Genomic DNA, 12,760 nt, shown 5'->3' with positions numbered 1-12,760 from the left:
TCTTTCCAGGGAGAAAGTTAGTGGCAGGTAACCACGTGACTCCAGGTAGTTCCACCCCTTCTGGTCTAAACAATAGTCCGATTGTTCCCTGCCACAAAGGAAACCCTTGAGTATAGTTCTAATGAGAGGGAGAGAGACTTTGGCAAACATTATTATAATACTTCTGGGCACTGTTTTAAAAACACACACTGCAATCAAAGAAGAGTTTCTTTCTTCTGACTGTATTAATGAAATCTGCTCTAGCTGTTTAATACTAGGTGTCAGGTTCTTTTTTGCAAGGGATAACCGACACCCAAGAGGCATTATTATTTGTCATATTATCCGGGAATCTAAAGTTGTTTTACTGCACTGCATAAACTAACCGATCCCACTGATAAACAGCATTTTATGTCACGGCTGGAGGCAAAATATGGCTCTTTGATTAATGCCTGCCTTTTGCCTACCCATTTGCTTTACAAACCTCTCTCTATACGAGATGATTAGTTTAATTTTTATTTTGATATGATCCAGCATATAACATAGTGGGGTCATTTACTCAGGGCAAAACACAGGATCAATTCCTGCCTTGCTAAACAGAGTGCAGAGACCTGCATTCCCATCATGAATGCAGAGGAGCTTGAGTACAGCAGCACTGCATTCATGATTTGGCAGCAGGGGCGCACAGACACCCCTATTGCTCTTTATCCACCCCTAACTTGTGTATTCTTCCAGACCCTGGACACAGGTGCATTTTAAATGAGCACCCGGTGTGAATGTAAACGACCCATCGTATCTGCCTATGAATACCTGCACGTGACCAACAGTTTGCACATTTAAACTGTTTGTTTTTGGAAGGAGACCACCCTATAGTTAAAAGACCTGCACAGGCAACTGCAGTGAATGTTATTGGTGCATAAATGTCTCTCTACTCTCTTTAAACCAATAGCATACAATTGCAGGAAAGGCCAGCAATCCCCTGATCTAGTTCCGTTTATTTTCAGTACACAGTCTAGACACCTTTCTGGCCCCCCATCTCTTTTCCCACAGTCAGTTAAAACCACTTAAACCATCCCTAATTCTTTCTCTTTTAAACCCTCTTAGCCATCTGGCTCGGCACCGTATCGAGAGCGGGTTCCTTACCCCGTGCGTCTGGCGGAGAATAACATTGATGTAAGTACCGAGCAGTCCAGACCGGTTGGGTTTATAGGAGTTAGTAGATGCGAGAATTGGCCCCTGGCTATTTACCTCCATTCGTTTCTAATAACTGTGATCTCGTGCCAGGTTCTTCTGACAAAGCTCTGCGGTCACGATAAACTGCTTGTCAGTCTGGAAGATGAAACTGCTCATCTCCGAGCGGAAAAGGTAACATTCCTTGTGTGATTCCGGGCCGTTTGTTTGCAGTCGCATGATGAGCTGTTCTGCAGCAGACGTAAATCAAACATAACCAGGTTCCAATTATACAAAGCCTCCTTTATTTTATTCTGTGAGAGTTTATTATTGCTAGCTTATCTTCCGTGGGAAGGGAACGGACACTGATTAGCTGCTGGGCAGAAACTCTGGGACTGTAGGCATGAAGCTAGCCTTAAAGGGCAACCAAAATGCTTATACTGTTTTAACTGATGTCCACTTAGAATTATATATTAAAATTATACATATCATGTAACACTCCCTTTTGGAGCACAGCCCAATCCCTTTTGAGTCACTACGTGTGCTCATTTTGCTACCTATCTAGTATCCCATAGCAACAAATGACATGATAGGTTACTGGACCTATTCAAGAGAAGGGTTACAGTTGGGAAGTCCCTTATTCCCTTGGTGTGTAGACGGGTTCCTGGATTTGCTGGCTCACATCATTATGTGATCAGTGGCTTAGTGATAACTGTTAGGTGTTTTAATGTTCTCAGGAGAAACTGGAGGACGCCCTCCAAGCTACACACCACCACCTTGAGGAGTTCCAGGGTCAGGAGCACGTGATTGAGAATATTTGGTACCAGCAGAGGCTACTGCAGGATGACCTTGTGTATGTGCGTGCCCGGCTCTGTGACCTCACCCTTGTAAGTAGACTTGGTCATTTGCTCGACCACCATATTGCTTTTAATTCTTTTCTCTATGCCTGAGTTGTACTACCAGCCTCACATGGGAGACGTACAGAAGTAGTGGTCTGTCCCAGTTATTACCATAGGTGTGTAAGGACGGGTGTCTTCGCTTTTTCTGGCAGTTATGTGCAATGATGTGTTCCTAGGTCAAACAATGCTGGAATCCATGCTTGCCATGGGGGAGGTCTTGGTTGGTTTCACAAAATCCAAGCAAGTATTCTTCCGGGTTTCATGGATAAGTTTGGCCACTAGGGGTGCTTTTGCACTTATACTTTATGGGGCAAATTCACGAAGCGCCGAACGCTAGCGTTAATTCGCTAGCATTTGGCATTTTCGTTACTGCGCAAATTCACTAACAAACGCTGGCGTAGTTTCGCTAGTGTTACTTCGCACCCTTACGCCAGGCGAATTTTCGCTAGCGACGTAACTACGCAAATTCACTAACTTGCGCAGTGTACTGAACGCTACCTTTTACGCTAGACTTCCTTCGCCACCTCAGACCTGGCGAAGCGCAATAGAGTAGATAGGGATTGTTTCAAAAAAAGTCAAAATTTTTTCTAAGTCCCAAAAAACGCTGGCGTGTTTTCTACATTATGGGTGATAGGCTGAAAAAGATCGAAAAAAATTTTGGGAGTCCCCTCCTTCCCCCCTACATTTCCTGACTCATGGCAACTTACCTAGACAGTGGGCACACGTGTAGGGCAAAATAAAAATTTTATTTGATGATTTGAAGGTTTTCTAGCCATTTGTAGTGCTGATACGTATTCCTCCATTGAAATTTGAATTTCGCGCCGTAACCAAATTAGCCTTCGCTAGCGTAACTTCGCTTTACATAGCGAATCAACGCTATTTTAGTGAATTTGCGGAGCGCTGGCGAAACTACGCCTGGCGAAGTTGCGCCTGGCGCAACTTCGAATCTTAGTGAATTTGCCCCTATATATTTTCCCTAATCGGCGCAACGTAATTTATTTTTGTAACTTGCTGGTGTGCTGTTCACAAAAACAATTACGTTGATGATGACTTGCGTGTTTTTATTTCCAAGGAGCGCGAGAGGGCGTGGGAAGAATACAGAGGTCTTGACAATGAACTGCACACTGTAAGGGAAACATTGGATCGTGTCAGCCAAATTGGACACCCACAGGTAGGTCCCTGAATGATGTTTCTATTATGGGGCAGTGGGTTGGCTGCTGCTGGCTCCTATGAGGGCAGTAGCAGACCTTGTTCCTGGTAGGAAAGTGGAGGAACGTTGTATAACCAGGCCCCAGGCCATTTATGGAGACATACTTTACTCTGTACCTATAGGACCAGCTGGCTGCTCAACGAGACCTTTGGATGATTAATGATATCATTTCTGGGCTGCGATTCAACAAAAGCACCATTCATGTTCTCCCCGAATCCTCAAGGCACCCTGGTATGTAATGTCAACATGTCTTACTTGTGCTGATTGGAAATGAATTGGACGGCTACAGTGCTGGAATGGGTCTCCGCTGTACCATATGTTTTTTATTCGCTGGATACATGTATCGCAAATTCTTCTATTATTGCATCATAGAGCAAACCGTTATTTAAGCCTCTACACAGGCCAAAAAAAAATTGCAGCTTCAAAATATTACTGTTCCAGAAACTTGATCAATTCAAAATAATCTAAATTGTTAACCTCTTACTGATGGCTGAATTTTTCAATTTTTAAATAAGCGTGGGCAACCTGAACTCACCAGTGTGCTGAACTCCATACACCAGCTTTTGTTGGCCATTGTGTCCTCACATTTTCCTGCTGAGTTGTGCTTAGTGCAGGGAAATCGCTACATTGGATTAGTTCTATGGCATTGTTTTGTCCAGGCAATCAAAATATAGTGGCTCCTTTTAAATTATAGCTCCCTCATTTTACAACACCCGTCGTGCGTTCCCATATTTATTCCATTTTGATCTTGCTGTAGGAATGATGATTGCTTCGTCTCCTGTTGGTGAGACCCCGCCAGCCTATCAGAGGAGCTTTCTTCATCATTCCGGCTTGCACCCGGCTGCTCCAAGAGACGCTCACAAAGTAAGAGGAAAAAACACTTTAGTTATATTATTGTTATAAATTATTGTAAAGCAGCAGGATAGTCTGTGTGTGCTAAGGCATGATTCATTGGCTGAGCCTGCAGAATTAGTTAGCGAGTAAATGCTTCTTTCAATAGCAACTGTTTTTACAAATAACTTGAAAAGTGCGAAAAATCTTTAATACAATTTATATGTGAAAGCTGCTTAGAATTATGTTTTCTTTTATTAGGCAAATTTTTATTTTGGGGTTGACTTGCCCTTTAATCGAAGCCCACGCTAGCCTTCAGGTTTCATTGTGCTGTTTTATTTGTATAGGATTCTGAAGCGCTTCCACCAAGGCCTCCGCTCCCTCGGGATCATCATTCCGCTGCCAGCAGTGAGATGGATGGAAAGCACAGAGGGAGCAGCACAGACAAGGTAGATGGGGCTTTAGATTTCATTGGGGAAAATGTACATTATCTGTGCAGACCCTAGTCTTGTTTGGTGGATACCTGGTTGTATTTAATCCATGCATGCTTAATAACGTAGTACCAGTTTGCAGAGGGGTTTGCAATGGCTTTAACTTGATTTTTTTAAAATCTGATACCTGTATAGGAAGGCACATTGGGGCTCATTTATAAACTTTGCGCAGGGGCAGAATGATTCGCACAGTGAAAATATTTGCCCTGCACATGGTTATATTTATAAAGCTGGATAAGAGTGGTGTACTTAATGTGCAGAGAAAATATCCGCAAATCGGTTTTGCAAACGTAAGTTACTGCTAATTTTGGGCACAACAGCTTCGCACACTGGGCGCACTCACGCAAACACACGTCTCATTCGTGAAAATGTATTCACAATACGGATTCGCTAAAACCTGCAAGACGGGCAGAGCAGTGCAATAATATATTGGCGTTCAGGAATAATATGGGCTATACAAACACTTGTGAATAAATGTGCGCTGCTTGAACTTTATAAATTTAACCCCAATTGAGTTTAGAAAAGTAAAATCCACTGGGAATATGTGATCCAGTAATATATTCTTCTTCTTCTTTCCTCCTCCTCCTCTCTACAATAGATTGAGCCAGAGCAGCTACTAACTGATTCTGTCCCATTAACAACAGCCAGACCGCGACCAGCAAGTACCCCTGCAGGCAAGTGTTCGGGCTTCTTGGAATGATTTTTATGTACTAAGGACGTGCAAAATAGGAACGGTTGCTATATTGGTCAATGATATATTCATAAATATGATATATTGCATCAGGTTGTTTTACTACTGTAAATGATATGGATATAGTCCAAAAATAGCTATGAATGTCCTTAATGGTGCTTAGGTATTGTCATTAATTCTAATAACTGCTTCCTGATTTATAAAATTCTTTATCATTTATTAAAACTAGCATAAAGATACTAAGCAGAAGAAATGACATGTCCTTCCCACGTATATATATATATATAACACTATGTATTGTTTCTTTTTTTAGATATTGCAACAAGAAGGGATGTAGGTAGTGATCCAAAGCCACAGAGCTCTTGTCCAGTGGCCATTCCTACCAGCACCAAAGTGATCTCCGAGGCAAAGGTAAAAATTCAAAAATATATTCCCAGTCAATACTCTCAAACTTAAAAAGTCACTCTTTATTTATCATAAATATTAAAAAGTAGGCATACAGACCAAGGTAAAAATGTAGTACTATAAAGTTTTGCAGTAGTTAAACTACTTGTTAACCCTACATCTTTGTAGCAGTAGCTTTGCAATAAAAGAGTCCAAAATGAAGCTTATTGATGTGCCAAATGCAGATGTAAACGTTCCTTACGCATACAATAATACCTTCTAAAGGGGTTACTGGTACTGATTTCCATGGATATCGGTGGGATGGGGAATCGGACAGGTTTGAGCATTTCATCTGTCCGTGCACCATGTTGCCCAGTTTGGATGAGGAAGTGAAGACTTGAAGTCCCATATGGGTCTTTAGAAACTTTCAGCTCCAGATTTAGTTTCGAGCACATGTTATACAACAGCTTTGCGGTATTTTCAGTAGAGTTGCTTAGAATTATAGAATGTTGCATATAACTCTACTCACCTTGTTGTTGAAGACATCGCCTCCTTGCCTGGCAGAAGTGGGCACGGTAAGAAAGCCACGAATGAGTGCAGAGGAGCAGATGGAACGGATGAGGAGGCATCAGGAAGCCCAGATCCATGAGAGACCCAAGCCTGGCGTTACCACACAGCGACAAAATTCCCAGAGGGGTAACACACCTATTATCAGCCGGGTCGGTATAACAGCTTAATGAATTACAAGTTTTTTTTTTTTTATTGTTAACCACATTTCCCCCCCTGTAGTTGGGAAAACTTGTGATGTCTTATTTTTTTTTTTACCTTTGGTGCAGCTAAGATCAGCCTCCTCTGGTGCGATATCCCCTGGCCCAAACTCCCCACAAGTGGACAGTGCCTGCCCAGAGCAAAGAAGGCCATCGCTAGTCAAGGTCACGGCCTCTTTCTACCCAAGTACCACTTCTACCCCACAGCCTGGAAAAGGGGGAAGTGTCAAGCCAAAGGCTGCCCCTAACAAGGTGCAGGAAACCCAATCTGTTGGCTATTACACCGCAGATGACCCAACCTACAGTTTGGTGATGGAGCCGCAATCTGATAGCATCGTATCCACAACCTGTCACGAGATCTCCCCAATGGCAAAGATGACTCCTCCGTTGAGGACAAGCAGTAAAATTGTCACTGCAGCCTGCAAGCAAGCAAAAAGGGAGCTGCTAGAGGACAAGCAGGTGAGTTATGTACAGATGGGCCTGTGTAATTTGCTCATGGGATTTCACAGTTTCTCAGCGTTTGCATAATTCTGTCTTGAACATGAAGGGATCCTGGGGATCTTGGAGTGGCCAAGGGGATCTTGGAGTGGCCAAGGGGATCTTGGAGTGGCCAAGGGGATCTTGGAGTGGCCAAGGGGATCTTGGAGTGGCCAAGGGGATCTTGGCATCTTGGAGTGGCCAAGGGCATCCTGGAGTGGTCAAGCGGCTTATACTATTTGTTTGTCAGTGTTTATAGTGTTAGGAATCCAGCCCTATACAAAGAGCAATATCGTAAAATAACCTCTTTCTCTAGCTCCATGATGAAGAAGGCTCTGTAGCACCATACTACCCCCTGGTGGCAGATACAAATATAATCTCTTGTGACTGAGTACAAGTAAAATAGAAAGCCAGCAGTCTCCTAGTATTTTAGATATATTCGTGCAATGCTATCTGTTTCCTTGTTACTAATTCTTTGTTCTGCTTCCTTTTTTAGCAAAGGCTTATCCAGGCCACTTCCAGCTCTGAGTCAAAGTCTGAATTTGTTTCTCACCCTGAGCATCTCGAAGTTAAAAGGAAGTCTGTGGAGAGAGTTAAATCACCAGTGTCAAAGACCAGGTAAATTCACCACCCCCCCTCTGTCCCACTGATCAACACACTCTGGGGCTAATTGGATAGATGTCCTATATTGTATATAAAACACGAGCCATGAATATCATGTACATTATATCCTTATAATACACAAAAGCCATGAATATCCTGTAAATTATATCCTTATAAACGGTGAGTTCTGATGTCATCAGTTATAAACGGTGAGTTCTGATGTAATTTCTGTCACATGACTCACTGAAACTTGTGTATTATAATAAATAAAGTACCCCCAGTTGCAAAATATGAGGATATTAGAAGTTACCTCGGAGTTCCATGACCTGTATAAAAACACTCGGCCTTCGGCCTCGTGTTTTTATATGGTCATGAAACTCCTCGGTAACTTATAATATCCTTATATTTTACAAGAGGGGGTACTTTATTCACTATATAAACGGTGACTAGTGATGGCATCCATTATAAATAGGCTTGGGCGAATTTGACCCATTTCGTTTCGCAGAAAATTCCCCACCAGTGAAATGTCGCAGACACCAATTAGTCTATGGCCGCAGAATTTTTTTTGGGTGCTATACATGTCTATGGGTTTCATTTCCGCAGCGAAACAAGGTGAAAAAATTCACCCATCCCTAGTTATAAACATTGAGTAGTGATGTCATAATTGTCACATGACTCACTAAAATGTGAGTCTTGTGCTTTAATATGGTCATGGAACTCCTCGGTGACTTATAATTAGGGATGCACTGAATCCACTATTTGTGATCCGGCCGAATCCTGAATCTTTCATAAATGATTCGGCCAAATACCGAATCGGAATCCTAATTTTCATAAACAAATTAAGGGTGGATGGGGGAAAAAAAATTTATTTCCTTGTTTTGTGACAAAAAGTCACGGGATTTCACTCCCTGCCCCTAATTTGCATATGCAGATTCGGTTCGACCAGGCAGAAGGATTCGGCCAAATCCAAATCCTGCTGAAAAATGCAGAATCCTGAACTGAATCCTGGGTTTGGTGCATCCCTACTTATAATAACCTTATATTTTACAATATTAAAGGGGTACTTTATTCACTATATAAACGGTGCTTAGTGATGTCATCGGTTATAATCGGCGCTTAGTGATGTCATTTCTGACGCGTGACTCACACTTGTGTATTATAATAAATAAAGTACCCCCTGTTGCAAAATATGAGGACATTGGAAGTCACCTCGGAGTTCCATGACCTGTATAAAAAAAACTCGGCTTTTGGCATGGTCATGGAACTCCTTGGTAACTTATAATATCCTTATATTTTACAATTGGCTGTACTTTATTCACTATATAATGCACTGGGGGTGGTACCTTGTTTATATATTCCCTCCCAAGCTGCACAATTTGGTTCAGCCAGCTGTCTAATTTGCTTTGCTAGATGTGCACCAATCACCTGTCTCCTTCAACAGCCCAAATGCCGCCAATGTTTTCTCACTCTTGTGTCTATTTCAGCCCCGCCACATCCCCTGGCTGCAGCAGAAACTCAGACAACATGGCAAATTCGGGGCAGAGGGAACGCATTATCAGCTTATCATATACGCTGGCGACCGAGGCCTCGGAACTCAGCAAACTAATAACAGGTAAGCGCTGCAACCACGTGAATCCAAAGTACTACTACTGGCTGATAGCTGAGGTTGCTTGAGATGTTTCTCATCGATGGGTGAACGTTTCTTTTGCCGATTCTGTTATATCATGGATACGGTCAGACAGAGCCAAATGTTATTTGGACTGAATCCACTATTTTTGATTTGGCCGAACCTCTGATTCCTTCGAGAAAGATTCAGCTGATACCGAAACGAATCCTAATTTGCATATGCAACAAGGAAGTAAAAAACGGTTTCCACTTCCCACCCCTAATTTGCATATGCAAATGAAGGATTCGTTTCAGTATTCGGCCAAATCTTTCGCCAAGGATTCGTGGGTTCAACCAAATCCAAAATAGATGGTTTGGTGCATCCCTAGTAGTTACTGTATTAGGTGAAGTCTTTGTATGTGTAAACCAATTGTATGCGCCATCTCCTGTACTGCTGTGCCTTGTTTATAGACCATGAAGTCATTCATTTATCCTTATATTTAATGGTAAACTAAACTGGTCTTAACTGCATCAGCAGAGAGTTTCAGCATCTCCTATAGCATTAATGATCCAGGCATTCTAAGTTGTCCATGGGAGATCGCCATCTTTGTACTCTGCGCTGCTGTTGAGAAGCCGGGCTTTAGGCAAAAAAATTAGGTTTATTAATTTCTAATGCATAAAACTCACTGGTTACTGAGCTGCCATGTAATGTGAATTATTAATTAGGGCTGGGCTAGATTTGGGATCGTTAAGAAGCCCAAAACACAATGTTTAGCATCTCTAGCCTATTTCTGTTTTAAAGGAACAGTAACATCAAAAAATTTGTGTTTGAAAGTAATAAAAATATAATACAGTGTTGCCCTGCACTGGTAAAACTGGTGTGTTTGCTTCAGAAACACTACTATTGTTTATATAAATAAGCTGCTGTGTAGCAATGGGGGCAGCCATTCGGGCTCAGGTTACACAGAAGATAACAGATAAACTCTGTAGAACATAATGGTGTTATCTGTTATCCACTATTTAACCTGTGCCGTATAGACTTTTTTCAATTTCCACCATTGCTACACAGCAACTTGTTTATGTGAACTATAGTAGTGTTCCTGTAAAAACTGAATGTTTAAAATGAATATGAACATAAATGTCATGTTATATACTGAACTTAGTGCACCAGCATAAAGGTTTAGCATCTATACTGTAGTAATGATCCAGGACTTCAAAGCTGTGTGTCGAAATCCCCATCTTGGTTTTTGTTAGGAGTGTCCGTGACACTGCACATGCTCAGTGGGCTCTGAGCAGCTGTTGAGAAGCTAAGCTTAGGGGTCGTCACTAATTATCCAGCAGAAAATGAGGTTGGCCTGTAATATAAGCTGATGCTACAGGGCTGATTATTAAATTCTGATGCTAATTGCACTGGTTTCTGTGCTGTTATGTAGTAATTATCTGTATTAATTACTAATCAGCCTTATATTGTGACATTTCTATTCTATGTGTACTGTATATTGTGAGTGGGTCCCTAAGCTCAGTAAGTGACAGCAGCACAGAGCATGTGCAGTGAATCAGCAGAAAAGAAGATGGGGAGCTACTGGGGCATCTTTGGAGACACAGATCTTTACTGCTAAAGGGCTGTGGTTGTCTTGGGGACTGGTATACAAGCCAAAACATCAGGCACAATATTTCTGCGTTACATATTTTGCTTTTGTTCTTTACGCTTTAGTTCTGTTTTAATAGCGCAGGATACAATTCCCAAGCATATGTAACTATAGAAATAACCCGCATGTAGTGTAGTTGAGATCATTTGCAATAGATAGACCTTTCAGCAGCAAAATACTGATACTTTTTAGTTTATTAATCACACCTATGTATAGATATCTATGTAGATGCAGTGTGCAGCGCTGTAAAATATGTATATATCAGACATACAAATGACGTTCCTTATGCAAATATATATATTATCTCTTGCAGCCAAAACAGTAGCGGATGATACAGATGCAAACAGTGACATCTCTACGTCTGATGAGGCCTATCCTTGGGATTTTATTATGCAGGATTCCCGATCCAACAAACAACCTGAAACCAGAGAGCTTTACCAGTTCAAAGCCACCCCCGATACACCCCAAGGGGAGGACAGGAACGCCAACGTAACAGAAAACGGCCAGACATATTGTTCTACCAACCAATGCTCATCCAGTGGTCCCTGCAGCCCTCAGCTCCAGCACCATGACACCCCCAAGGGCCACACAGACAATCAGCACTATGAGAACTGGCCGGCACCCAGAGAAAAAGGAAACACCGATCACTGCCAGACAATCACACAAGAATCCACAATGTTATCCAAATGCAACGGCCAAGTGGCCAACTATGAGTTCCTCATACAGGACCTACATTATAACCCGCTGAATATCAGCAAGGTGGCGGAGTATTGTAAAGAAGAAAGGGAGCCAATCAGGATCACCCTTCTTCAGTCCAGCTTCTAGGAGCAGCCACAATATAAGGATCGTATGGACCGCGAGCGATGTTTGCTCTAGGGAGATCAGGCCAGGAACACTGATTCCAGTTTGAGCCTGCGTGGGGTAAAGAGGATGTTTCAATGACGAAGAAGAAAGGGGAAATGTTGTATAGAAAGTCAGAGAATGTAAATAATGTGAATAGAGAGGTGCGGGTAGATGGAATTCTGAAGGACTGTAAAAATGTTAATAAAGTATTAGAACTGTATTAGGCTAATGTAGGGTTAGCCACTCTGTGCCTTAGTAGTAGTCACGGTGCGCTGAGTGAGCCACTAGCCAGCTGAGGTGCAGAACTATGAAGGCCAGAATGTGGCTACCCACAGCCGAAAGGAAGGAGAAAAGCATGTGAATAATATTTTAAAGATCGGTCCAATGAAGTAGCACTTGGCAAGTGACTGAGCTCCATGGAAAGTCTCCAGCAGTTCCGTTGCCAGAAACTGTTGTACTGTTGCACTATATATCATTCTGCGTGGTGTGGTGTAGAAGCGTTTATAGAGGTGTGCGGAAGGAATATCCGTTGGTCACAATCAATTTGGCAGTGACGTCGCTGTTTCGGAACTCCCAGCATCCCCTGATCTGTTAGATCATACACACACCTAGAACGATTTGAGAATGGGCTGTTTTTATATGGAACCAGGCTCCCCCGGCCTATTCCTCTTCCACATATACTGTATCAATGTGTAGTTCCACATATACTGTATCAATGTGTAGTTCCGCATATACTGTATCAATGTGTAGTTCCGCATATACTGTATCAATGTGTAGTTCCGCATATACTGTATCAATGTGTAGTTCCGCAATACAACGGCAGAAAGGAACCAATGCAGGGGGGGAGTTTACTTTAAACAGCACCACCTTTTAGACTATCATTGTTTTACTTTGCATTTTATTGCAGTGCCTTGACATTTTTAGCTCTTTTGTAAAGGGCCCGTTATCATTTTAACTCCTAGTCATATGGCCTATACCAGGGATCCCCAACCTTTTGAACCCATGAGCAACATTCAGAAGTAAAAAGGGGTTCGAGAGCAACACTAGCATGAAAAATGTTCTTGGGGTGCCAAATAAGTGCTGTGATTGGCCATTTGGTAGCCTCTATGTGGATTGTCAACCTACATTGAGGCTCTGTTTGGCAGTACACCTGGTTTTATACAA

At 42.2% G+C, this 12,760-nt stretch overlaps 1 protein-coding gene across 4 annotated transcripts in view; it reads left to right on the top strand.

The window, feature by feature from the left end:
- Positions 1-12,373, top strand: part of plekha4.L (pleckstrin homology domain containing, family A (phosphoinositide binding specific) member 4 L homeolog) — a 62,646-nt gene extending 50,273 nt beyond the window's left edge. For all 4 annotated transcript variants that reach the window (XM_018226400.2, XM_018226397.2, XM_041569638.1 and 1 more), the window contains 14 exons: positions 1,081-1,149; positions 1,261-1,341; positions 1,884-2,033; positions 3,118-3,216; positions 3,378-3,486; positions 4,013-4,119; positions 4,434-4,535; positions 5,176-5,251; positions 5,582-5,679; positions 6,195-6,371; positions 6,489-6,878; positions 7,393-7,514; positions 8,984-9,111; positions 11,067-12,373. In XM_018226400.2, the coding sequence (XP_018081889.1) occupies positions 1,081-1,149; positions 1,261-1,341; positions 1,884-2,033; positions 3,118-3,216; positions 3,378-3,486; positions 4,013-4,119; positions 4,434-4,535; positions 5,176-5,251; positions 5,582-5,679; positions 6,195-6,371; positions 6,489-6,878; positions 7,393-7,514; positions 8,984-9,111; positions 11,067-11,578 (2,220 nt within the window). In that variant the 3' untranslated portion in view covers positions 11,579-12,373. The remainder of the gene's footprint in view (positions 1-1,080; positions 1,150-1,260; positions 1,342-1,883; positions 2,034-3,117; positions 3,217-3,377; positions 3,487-4,012; positions 4,120-4,433; positions 4,536-5,175; positions 5,252-5,581; positions 5,680-6,194; positions 6,372-6,488; positions 6,879-7,392; positions 7,515-8,983; positions 9,112-11,066) is intronic.
- The last annotated feature ends 387 nt before the right edge of the window (positions 12,374-12,760 follow it).

Source organism: Xenopus laevis, chromosome 7L (assembly GCF_017654675.1).
Source record: "Xenopus laevis strain J_2021 chromosome 7L, Xenopus_laevis_v10.1, whole genome shotgun sequence".
Taxonomy (NCBI): Eukaryota; Metazoa; Chordata; class Amphibia; order Anura; family Pipidae; genus Xenopus; species Xenopus laevis.
Note: the sequence above shows the minus strand (reverse complement) of the source record. Positions and strands in the feature narration are given on the sequence as shown.